Source organism: Drosophila obscura, unplaced genomic scaffold (assembly GCF_018151105.1).
Source record: "Drosophila obscura isolate BZ-5 IFL unplaced genomic scaffold, ASM1815110v1 contig_25, whole genome shotgun sequence".
NCBI classification, from domain to species: domain Eukaryota; kingdom Metazoa; phylum Arthropoda; class Insecta; order Diptera; family Drosophilidae; genus Drosophila; species Drosophila obscura.
Window position 1 is genome coordinate 2594981 of NW_024542812.1, and position 10057 is coordinate 2605037.

Consider the following 10057-nt stretch of genomic DNA (forward strand, 5'->3'; position numbering starts at 1 on the left):
TGCGCTTTTAATATGTTTGGATTGGTTGCTCTAAAATAAGAAGATAAATCGACAGGTGGCATCTAATTTTTACAATGGACAAGTTCCTAAAAGGTTTCAATGGTTTTTTAATAATTATTTGAGCCCGATACTATTACGATTGTTTGTTTTTTTCAACACATTCAAAACTATCGATGGCTCAACTATCAATCGTTTGACAGCTCTAGTTTCCGAAGACAGACAGACCCACAAGATTTATCAATAAAATATACCGCCTGACCCACAAAAATATACCCATATATACCATTCAATTATCAAAATATACCGTAAATATACTGACGGACACGACAAGACGTTGATATTCCTTGATTTTGATATTCCGTTTAATATTACTAGCTAGTTGGCCCTTTCAGCCCTAAACAAATAATTTGATTCAATTCCTCAATCAATCTTGTTCAGGATTGGCTAATTTTCAGAACTCTTTTTCATTGGATTGCTTACATAAAAGGTTCAAACAAAAACGGCCAAGGCATAAATGTTGACTAAAAGTGTCGTCCTAGTTGCTGGTCAACCAAGTTTATTCTATGCATGGACTTTTGTATACCTTATTTTCTTTAATTGATGTTAAATTGTTGTTCCAAGCTCCATTGAAACATTAATAATGATTTTATCCTAGATTGACATATTTTTTACCTATTAATGCATATTTTTTGTGTTTTATAAAAACATTTATTCCGGTTCTGATACCTATTATTGGTACCCGTGAGCTGAAAAATTTCGTTAATGTCTTTAAAACAGAGACTGAGTAGTTTGTGCATTAATTTGAGCCTGAAATTACAAACAATATCTCAAGTCCCATCCATTTTCCTTTCCCAAGGTATTCAGATGCGTTGCTTATTCCGTGCCAAAGTTGCAGAACAATGCTGCATGTTGCGGAAATGTATCAAATGTATCTTACGGAACGTCGCAACTTATTTTCATTTCAAGCCAATTAATTGAGGAACGTCATAAATTGGCCCTAGATAGGATACCTTGTAGCCTGGAGAATGTCAACCGCTACAAGCTGGAGAGATTCGGAGAATTTCCTCCCTCCACGGACTATTTTTCTTACTATTATTTTAAGCTACTACTTGCTTAAGTTTTACATGTATTTGATATACAATTGTTTGGCTAAAAAATGAACCAAGCCAAGCCCATTCTAGCGTTCCTGTTTTTAGAAAACTTTATTTTTGTGATCAGAGAAAGTTAGGTATTGAAGTGGGATCTTGTTAAATTTGAGAATCGTACATTTATATTTATCTTGGGAGTCCGCCAAATCCACGCCAGACCCGACTTCGCCTCCATTTAGCCAGACGGCCTGTCATCAATAATAAACATTTTCCTATTGTACCCAAAAATACTTTTCGATATAAAATCTGTTGCAAAAGTAACGGTTTACCTCAACTGCCCATTGGGAACAAAGGAACGCGATCAGGTACCAAATGTACAACCCTTTTTCGTTTGCTTTGTTCCCAATTGGCAGTATAATATGAATATTGCATATTAAATCCATAACACTACTCAACAAAATTGAACTTTTTATTTACGCTGTGAACCAAAATGACTTTTTTGTAGTACTTCATTTTTTTATGGTGTAGTTTTGTTTTTAAGAATTCTTAAAATCTGGTATTTTTTTCATGGTTTTTTCAGAGGTAGTGCTTCAATTTTTCAAATAACTTAAGTATCTTATATCTGGTTGCATAGAACTTTTCATAGATTTTTTAATGAACAATACATTATACGACTCCTAATTAATGCGTATATCTAAAACTAAAAATACATGCCAAGAACTATTTTTCGACTTTTCCCGAGTTTTAAAATTTAAAATTTCGGCAAAAAATATCGCAAAAAAATGATGAAATTCGTTAAAAATTTGTAAACCCCGAAATCTATAAGAAAAAGTCATTTTGGGCCACAGCCTAATTGTCGTGTTGACTAGTTTAATGAGCCTTAAGACTGTGACCCACAAAACTGTTTGAAGGTAAACCATGCTAAGTTTATTACATTACATTTTAATACAGTCGAAGTTCGGATATTAGAATATTCTAATTTCTGAAAAGTTATAATTTCTGGACATTTTTTTTGCACAAAAAGCAAGAAAATAAGAAAATAATAAGAAAGTTACGCAAGTTATTTTTGGATGCAACCAAGTCCGACTATAACGCATACACGCACAGTAAGTATAAATACGTACCCAGCCGAAGGCCCTGGGGTGCTGCAACAGAAAAATCAGTATTTGTTGTATGAACTGGCACATATCCATAATATAAGGTTAGTGTTTCAACTGTTTAAAAAGAGCGGGGTTAAATGGGTTAAATTCGTTTTCCCCTCTGTATATTTACGGTATATTTTGACAGTGAAAAGCTATATTTCGGTATATTTCTGAGGGCTAGTCACACTGGATCTGACTTACAAACAACAACAAGGCAGCCCGCTGTTTAGAAAAAATATTAAAATAAATGTTTTACGTTTGATCCCTTCCCAGTTTTTTTCAAAGACTTAAAGATGGGATTCGTTTTGTCGAAATTTCGGGTGCGTTTTGAGCAAAAAAAAAACACATTTGCATGGATTTTAAAATATGACGTGCCCATGATTCTAATTATAGAAGGAAAAATCGACGGAGGAGGTTCTGGAGGGACTGCAGGTACAGATCAAAGACCTGGAAAAGTACATGATTAATACGCAAGAGAGGAAGCGGAGCTTCGTCACAAACTTCCTTGGCATCACAATTGGCGCATACATCGTCGGCTTTGGACTATGGTGTTGCTTTTATTTTCCACCGACCTGGAAAGAGCGCATCGTGTACTTGGTGCCGCTGCTCCTGTTCCCCATTATGTGAGTAAGCATCACCATTTGGTGATGAGATCACTGAAATGACGCGCCAAAACAAATCTCTGCCTTTTTGCACACTAGCATCGTCTTGATGCGGCAGATGTTTACGTGGTACTTTCAGCGCAAGCTCAACAAAAATGGCGATAAGCTGGCCCAGCTGAAGGAGAAGAAGAAAAAGATATTGGAGCAGGTCATGGACAAAGAGACCTACAAGGTAGTGCAGCCCGTATGGCAACTATATGTCAATTTCTTGGCTTATCGCTATTTTCTTTACCAGGTGGCAGTGAATCTCCTGGAACGCTTCGGCGACAAGAAACTAAACCAGTCGTTTAGTCGTTCCACCGTAATGCAGCCTCAACGCACGCCACAGCCTGCAGCAAGATTGCCAGGAGCCAGTACGCAGCAGAGATCGTTGACTCCGTATAGCAGTGTCTACCGCAACCGCAACGTTAATAACAACAATCTAAACAGCTCGACACAGTCGATGACGTCAGCATCTCCGAATGTGGGCACAGTGCAGGAAATGCGTCGGCGTACGCCTTTTCCCGTGGTCGATCAGAGCCGGTCACGCAGCGCAGTGGACCGTATTGTAGACTTCATTGTAGGAGACACTCCGATTCGGTACGGCATGATCTGCAAAGAGTGCGATGGCCATAACGGTGAGAATTGAATTGATTTGCCATGTCCATGTCACTCTAGTCAGAAAATTTTGTTGTTCCTCCAATAGGTATGCTGCCGGAGGATGAATATGTTTACACTTCATTTCGTTGTGCCTTTTGCAATGCATTGAATCCAGCGCGCAAAAAGCGACCAGTGGCTCCTCGTCTCTCCCTAAATCAGCAAGCTCCAACGTCAAACAATCGCATCGGTAGCTCCGACAGCGATTCATCAGATGATTACGACTCTGGTACCGTTTCCAGTTTCTTTGTACAACAGACTCTTTAACAGAATGTTATCTTTTAGATAAAGAGCAATTGACGCGCCGGGCTCTGCTACAAGATGTGCCTACAAATGACACTGATAAGGACGAGGCTGAGGCCACTTCCAATGCCCAAAGTGCACCAACGGTGACGGAAATAGGAGCAACGGAGACTGAAACTACCGAGGCTGTAGCTGAAAAAGCTGCTGGGGTGGCCGATATCAAAGCGGATGCTGAAGTTGAAGCTGCATCCAGCTCCTAAACGATCGCCATCATCTGTTGTAGGCGCGAGTTAAGCAATGTTTAAACATGGTTTGCTTGTTAGTTTACTTATTTAACACCTTGTTGGTAAGAAAATTTGAAAAATTTACTTCTGTTAGGTTGAATTTAATAGAATTGTTAAAGTGCAGATATTGAACTGAATACAATTTGCAAGTTGCATCTAAAACTCCGTCCAGCCGCTTTCTCTAATCGTTTTGAATCAAGTCACCACACCGCCATATGCATTGGACTTGCAACACACCCAGTGCTCGCACTGGAGCTGTCAGCATAGAAGGAAGTAGACAATTAAAGTCTTGACAAAATAAGGCGACAACTAATGGCATAATAATTTAAAACGCGCCGAGTGACAAAAAAGGAATACTTGAAAACAGTCGCGATATACCCAACAGCAGCAGCACTAGCCCATATCAACTTACAAGCTGGAGAACAAACACATGGATGCTTTTGGTCCAGCCAGGGCTGTGCCGCGCTCGGGACTGGCCACAAAGACTGCACTTTGCGAACGGTCAACCATTTGAATTTCGCTGGCTTTTATTATTCTCTATTCTATTTTTTCCGGGCCATTGATCAAGGCTAACAAGATCGATCGGCTGGCGGTGGAGCAACGTACCACAACGCATTAGGCAGGCTAGCGACTGCGACGACCACCTACAAGTCGTAGACCAGAACAGGCAGGCAGCGATTGCGGGACGGGACTAGACTGAACTGGACTGGCCGCGCCCGCGCAAATTCCTGGCAATGGCTGGCGGCAAACACAAATTATAAGAATTAAACTAAATCTGTTACACCGTTGCCAACAATTGGGCACGTCCGTCAGTCCCCGTCCACCTTTATAACATGTTCATGCACATATGTGCATATATGTGCATGTGTGTCATATGGCTGCTGCCTGATTAGCTCATAATTTGTGTGGCACTGCCAGTTACATGCCATGTAATTGAATTTTCCAATGAACTCTGCATCGGTTCTGTGTCTGTGACGTAGCCAGCCCAGGAAGTCGCAGAGTAGTGCGCGCGTTGGTGCGTAAGTTAATTTCAACCTCCAGTTCCGCATGCGTTGAGGGGTAAAAATCACCTCCAAAGCAGCCAGTATAACGGGTTATGGAAGGCAGAATTGCCAAAGGGGAAAGGAAACCAAGACTAGGGATGGAAAAAACAGATCATAATTAAACTCCAAGAAAGGTCCGATTTATTCAAATCCTCATGATTAACCGCATCTGCAGTATATTTACATACATCCATATAATATAGAGTATAGAACCCATATCCCTATCCCATCCCTAACATAGTAGAAGTGCACCTCGGGCCACCTCTCGAATACGTGTATTGTGCATTAAGAGTAAGATCTAGTGCAAGTTCGCTGCACTAAAACCAGTTTCCAATGAGCTGCCTTCCGGGCAGGCAGGCAGGCAGGCGTCGGCAGCATGTGGCATGCCAAGGCGATGGCCTCTTACACGATCCTATCCGAAATGCTCTGAATAAAGTGATTCACGAACTGATCCTCAACATAGGCAAAGGCGAGACAAGGGCCGGCAAAATAACTAGAAACAACAGCGACTGGCAAATGGGAATTGAAAATTGAAAATTGGCCGAACGCCAACGCGCAGTTGTCAAAATACAAAACCAACCCAGAGATATCTTTTTGGCCAAACTGCAAGTCGGGGGCTTAGTTCATTGCTAATGACGGCATGTCTGTAACTCGATATTCAAAACTATCTGTGTACACACCTTCATACACCTTGGATACTACTCGTAGAAGTACGAGTATGTCTGCAGGAGTATGTGTTCGCATAGCGAGTGCTTAAGCATATTACCTTACATGAATGCTGCATTCATGTCCGTCTCTCGATCCGGCGGTACGTATACGTATGCGTTCCTCCAGCCGGCCCCGTTCGATTTATTTGTTCGCGCTCCGCAACAAAGACTCATAATAATCTGTTGGGCCAATCAAGTAAAATATGCGCGAGATCAGTCAACTACAAAAGCAACAACCACAGCACCAGCAATTGCTGGTGCCGCTGCGAGCTGCCAATGAAAGTGAAACCGACTCAGACCGAGAGACTGAAACTGTAACTGAGAGTGAGACCAGACTCGACTCGGTTCTAGCCTGCACCAGCATCCGCTATATAAGCCCGATGGCTGCTCACCGCAGCAACAGTGCAGCGCTGACCAGGAACAGAACCTAATTGGAAGTTTAAGCCATCGACTCATAGTCCAATTTGGTCAAGGATTATTCCCCTATATTCGTCCCTATGTTCTTCAAGCTGGTAAGTGAATCGAAGCCGCCAGGCCTCCTCTTCCTCCTCCAAGGCGCAACCAATCATCTCGGTTCTCATTCAGCTGTTCGCCTCCTGTCTGGCTTTGGCTCTTGCCAAGCCCCAACATCCACCTGCTGCGCAGTATCCGGCCGGCGTGAACCCACAGGACTGCCCCGGCTTCCCAATCTGTGATAATGAGCGACTGCACAGCCCCAAATCGCAGTGGGGAGCCCCCCAGAATCAATGGCAACAGCAACAATGGCAGCCACAACCTCAGCCCTCTTGGAATGCGGCACCCCAGCCTCAATGGCAGCAACAGCAACAATGGCAGCCGCAACCTCAGCCCTCTTGGAATGCGCCACCTGCGCCTGCTGCAGGCGGAGACAAGTATCCCGCTGGTATCAATCCCCAGACCTGCCCCAACTATCCGTACTGCGACGTGAATGCCGGACACGCTGGCGCACCTGTTGCGGCTCCTCCGCTGCCCGGCTGGACAGAGCGTCTTTACCCAGCCGGAGTCTCTCCCCACGAGTGCCCCAACTTCCCCTACTGCCACTAGAGCGACCAGGATGACGAGGATTCCATCGTCTCTATCCACTCTTCTATCTATCCCTTTCCCGACGCTTCCCCTAACGCTTCGCACTAAGTTCTCAATTAGTGAAAATTGATTTCAAATTCTGTTGTTGTCGCATAAAACCGAATAAAATGCATGTTGGTCAAAGAATCAGAGCTTGAGAGCTGGTTTTATCCCCCAGGCAACCAAAAGTGGGAAGTGAATGGAGTGAGGCGGCTAGCCTCACATTCGCTAGTTCGACCGAAATTCATTCTCGTGCTTGAATATCGGGAGCGGAGCGGGAGAACTAGGAACTGCGAGTATCTGTACGGAGTGCCACTCTCTGTCATGCAACCGGAATGTGGCGTGCCCCGCCCTTGGCTTACAACACGCGTCGTGTACGTCGGTTGAGCAGAGCAGACCAAGCGTTGGCTGGCTGGCTGGCTGGCTGGCTGGAGGTTGACCTCAGATGGAGCTTGGAGCTGGTTGGGTGAGTGCTTTGTGAAAGTCGTTCTTGCAAAACTCCGGCTTAATTGCCGCCTTTAGACGCTGCCCAAGGTCAAGTGCAACTGCAAATTATAATCTTGCATGTGACTGATACCGATACGAACTGTCCGAATGATGTGATCCAATCCAATTCAGAGCATACAATCGAATTCAGTTTATTTACAATCATTAACTTAGGAATTGTACAGTATTTACAGGCAGGAGGGTTGGGCTGAGTTTGGTTGGGTTGGGGGTTTCTTTGTATGTTTCCATACATATGTATGTACGCCCTAGATCCAGCCGTGTCCATGGTGTCCGTGGTAATCGTGGTGATCTTCGTAGACATGATGGACTGGCACCTCCTCGTGGTGGACGTGATGAACGGGCACTGGGATCTCCTCGTGGTGGACGTGGTGCACAGGAACCTCCTTGTAAATGGGCACGTGCTTCACCACAGGCACATGGATCTTCTGGACATGATGGTGGTGCACCGTGTGGACCTTGTATGGAACGTGGATCGTGTGATGTTCACTGCGAATTGACGAGAATTGGGAAACCAATGAAAGTGAAATCAAGTAAAGTCCAAGAGCTGGGAGCAATTGGCAGTCGTCGTCGCTTCGAATATTAGCTAATCAGATAGTCAACTCTACTTCAGTTGCTTGAACCCTGCTGATCGCAACGAGCAGTGGTCGGTTGTCACTTGGCAGCAAGCAACAGGCAGCAGACAACAACCACGGCGATCAATGCTCGGAATTTGCAATTAAGTCAGGCAATTATGTGTGCATTATAATGAATTAAGTGCCAATCGCAGCCTGGGAAATTCCTATGCGGCGGAAAATGAATCGGATCGGGGTAAGTTCAATGGTGATTGTGTTGTATTTTTGCATTGCCGATCAGCTCAGAGCTTGATTGCTCAATAATCGAATAAATATTTCATATTTATCTCACTGCCAGCGTTTAAAAAGACATTCGAATCGGAAATCACTATTTTATCGACTCGCGCTGGTTATTTATGGGGTGCGAGTATATTTTTAGTAGAGATACTCACTGTTTGCCGAAGAAGCCTGGGCTGGGCGCACAGCAAGCCACTGCCAATAGGGCGAAAATGATCTGAAAGAGGTTAAGCAATAGGATGAATGAGCTGGAGCTTGGAGCTGGGAATTTTTCTTTATGGATCTTCATGTCTAAAGATCTTCCAATCTGGAGTTTAATCATCAGAACTTGAAGAGCAAATCCTCTATCTGCACCGTTGTCCTTCGTATGTACATCATCACATCTAACCACTTTCTTCAATCACTTGCTGCACTTGATCCTCTGTGCGTTTAACACTTACGAATACTTTCAGGACGGACATATTTGGTCAAACAAAATCACAAACTCTTCTTCAATGGAAATACTACTGTAATGGCGAAAACCGAAGCACTTTCAATGCCTGCCGCTGACTGATAACCACAGGCTGGCGACCCATCTGTTTTATACTCGTACCCCCAATGCAGGCGCCACAACGAGCCGAGTCGAGCCACGGGCGGCGGCGACTGCGCTGCGCTGCGCAAGACAAACGTGACGGGGACGCGTGCGCAAGACGCAAGACAGCAGCAACAGCAAAAGTGGACGACTGTTAAAAATTTTCAAACTTACAGATATGTATTTACATATGTATAAACGGGGTATGCATGTTCATATATGTATGTATGTATGTATGTGCATATATCTTTTTGACTCTTCTGGCTGCTTCTGTTTACGAGGGTTAGGACCGCTCTGGGCTGACGTCGCGTCGTCTGTCCATGCTTCACTTGCTGGCAAACGATGAAGCTATGAAGCCACAGCCACAGCCGCAGCTGGATGACGCAGACAATCGAACTTTGACTGTCGTCGGCAGACACAATGATGTAGTTGCAGCTCGGTGATGTTTTGTGTAATATGATACAAATTACATTAATTTCATAATCGCGACAATGTGGCCAGGCCCTCTGCCAGTGCTCCGAAGTATCAAGGAGGGGGATGGGATGGGAAGGGAAATCATTCCAAGTGAACGACCAAGTAGCACAGGCACATGCAGACATCACTATTGAACGGTACGGCTCACTTAGCCTTAGCGGCCTTCTGAAGAAATCATCACTGAACATTACCGAAAAGTGAACGTTGAAGAGAAGAGACGGAATCGAATCACAACGAACTTGTCACACTAATCCAGTCCAGTCCCTTCTACATATATCAGGTTGAAAACATCTTGAGCGTACGACCTTGAATGCTACAATAGCCGACTATACATACGTACATATTTATGTATTTATTTACCGGTGTCGCACTGCTTTCCGGTAATATGGGTCAGCATGGAAATAACAGGAGACAGAGAGAGCACACACAATATATATGTACATATGTGTATTTATAGTCTTATGTATGTATGTATGTATGTATATATTGACATTATCAAATCACGAAACACGTACCAGACGCGCTTCACATAAGATAAATGAAATTTGCAATAAAACGCATTTCGGGGCAATTACTTAACGGTAACAGCGCTAATCGAGTAATGCCCCACACGATTTGAACAGGTGTTCGATTCGTAGTTTCCCATTCTGTGCCTGATACAACATTAAAATAGCTAATGCACGCTGCAATGTTGCAACTCTGTTAACAAAACTGTTAACAACATTCACCATTCGAATCGGTAAAGTTGGGAGCATGAGTGGAGTCTACTCCA

At 43.8% G+C, this 10057-nt stretch overlaps 3 protein-coding genes across 5 annotated transcripts; 2 read left to right on the top strand and 1 right to left on the bottom strand.

Annotated features, from left to right (window-relative positions):
* The first annotated feature begins 2422 nt into the window (after nt 1–2422).
* LOC111071414 (endoplasmic reticulum junction formation protein lunapark-B) lies at nt 2423–4219 on the top strand. 3 transcript variants are annotated; one of them, XR_005968091.1, is made up of 7 exons: nt 2423–2550; nt 2624–2853; nt 2932–3064; nt 3128–3509; nt 3578–3757; nt 3814–4117; nt 4175–4219. XR_005968091.1 is itself a non-coding variant. In XM_022362742.2 (6 exons), exons 1-6 carry the CDS (start codon nt 2524–2526, stop codon nt 4029–4031), a joined length of 1170 nt encoding a protein of 389 aa, XP_022218434.2. In that variant the 5' UTR covers nt 2423–2523; the 3' UTR covers nt 4032–4219. The 3 variants fall into 3 exon arrangements, 1 of the variants encoding a protein (XP_022218434.2); XR_005968090.1 differs by having other exon boundaries at nt 4180–4219; XM_022362742.2 differs by having other exon boundaries at nt 3814–4219.
* A 1964-nt stretch (nt 4220–6183) lies between these two features.
* On the top strand, nt 6184–7032 carry LOC111071416 (cuticle protein 1). Its single transcript, XM_022362743.2, has 2 exons — nt 6184–6317; nt 6391–7032. Exons 1-2 carry the CDS (start codon nt 6303–6305, stop codon nt 6865–6867), a joined length of 492 nt encoding a protein of 163 aa, XP_022218435.1. The 5' UTR covers nt 6184–6302; the 3' UTR covers nt 6868–7032.
* A 474-nt stretch (nt 7033–7506) lies between these two features.
* Nucleotides 7507–8896, bottom strand: LOC111071425 (histidine-rich glycoprotein). Its single transcript, XM_022362753.2, has 3 exons — nt 8681–8896; nt 8396–8457; nt 7507–7878 (listed from the first exon to the last, which is right to left on the bottom strand). Exons 1-3 carry the CDS (start codon nt 8699–8701, stop codon nt 7638–7640), a joined length of 324 nt encoding a protein of 107 aa, XP_022218445.1. The 5' UTR covers nt 8702–8896; the 3' UTR covers nt 7507–7637.
* Between the last annotated feature and the right edge of the window lie 1161 nt (nt 8897–10057).

Bases quoted from the DNA above. Each gene is read 5' to 3' on its own strand.
- LOC111071425 (XM_022362753.2), bottom strand. From the start codon at position 8,701: ATGTCCGTCCTGAAAGTATTC. The intron at 8,458-8,680 runs GTAAGTGTTAAA...AACCTCTTTCAG, and splicing joins TGTCCGTCCTGAAAGTATTC to ATCATTTTCGCCCTATTGGC. The intron at 7,879-8,395 runs GTGAGTATCTCT...GTCAATTCGCAG, and splicing joins CCAGGCTTCTTCGGCAAACA to TGAACATCACACGATCCACG.
- LOC111071414 (XM_022362742.2), top strand. From the start codon at position 2,524: ATGGGATTCGTTTTGTCGAAATTTCGG. The intron at 3,065-3,127 runs GTAGTGCAGCCC...TTTCTTTACCAG, and splicing joins TGGACAAAGAGACCTACAAG to GTGGCAGTGAATCTCCTGGA. The intron at 3,510-3,577 runs GTGAGAATTGAA...TTCCTCCAATAG, and splicing joins AGAGTGCGATGGCCATAACG to GTATGCTGCCGGAGGATGAA.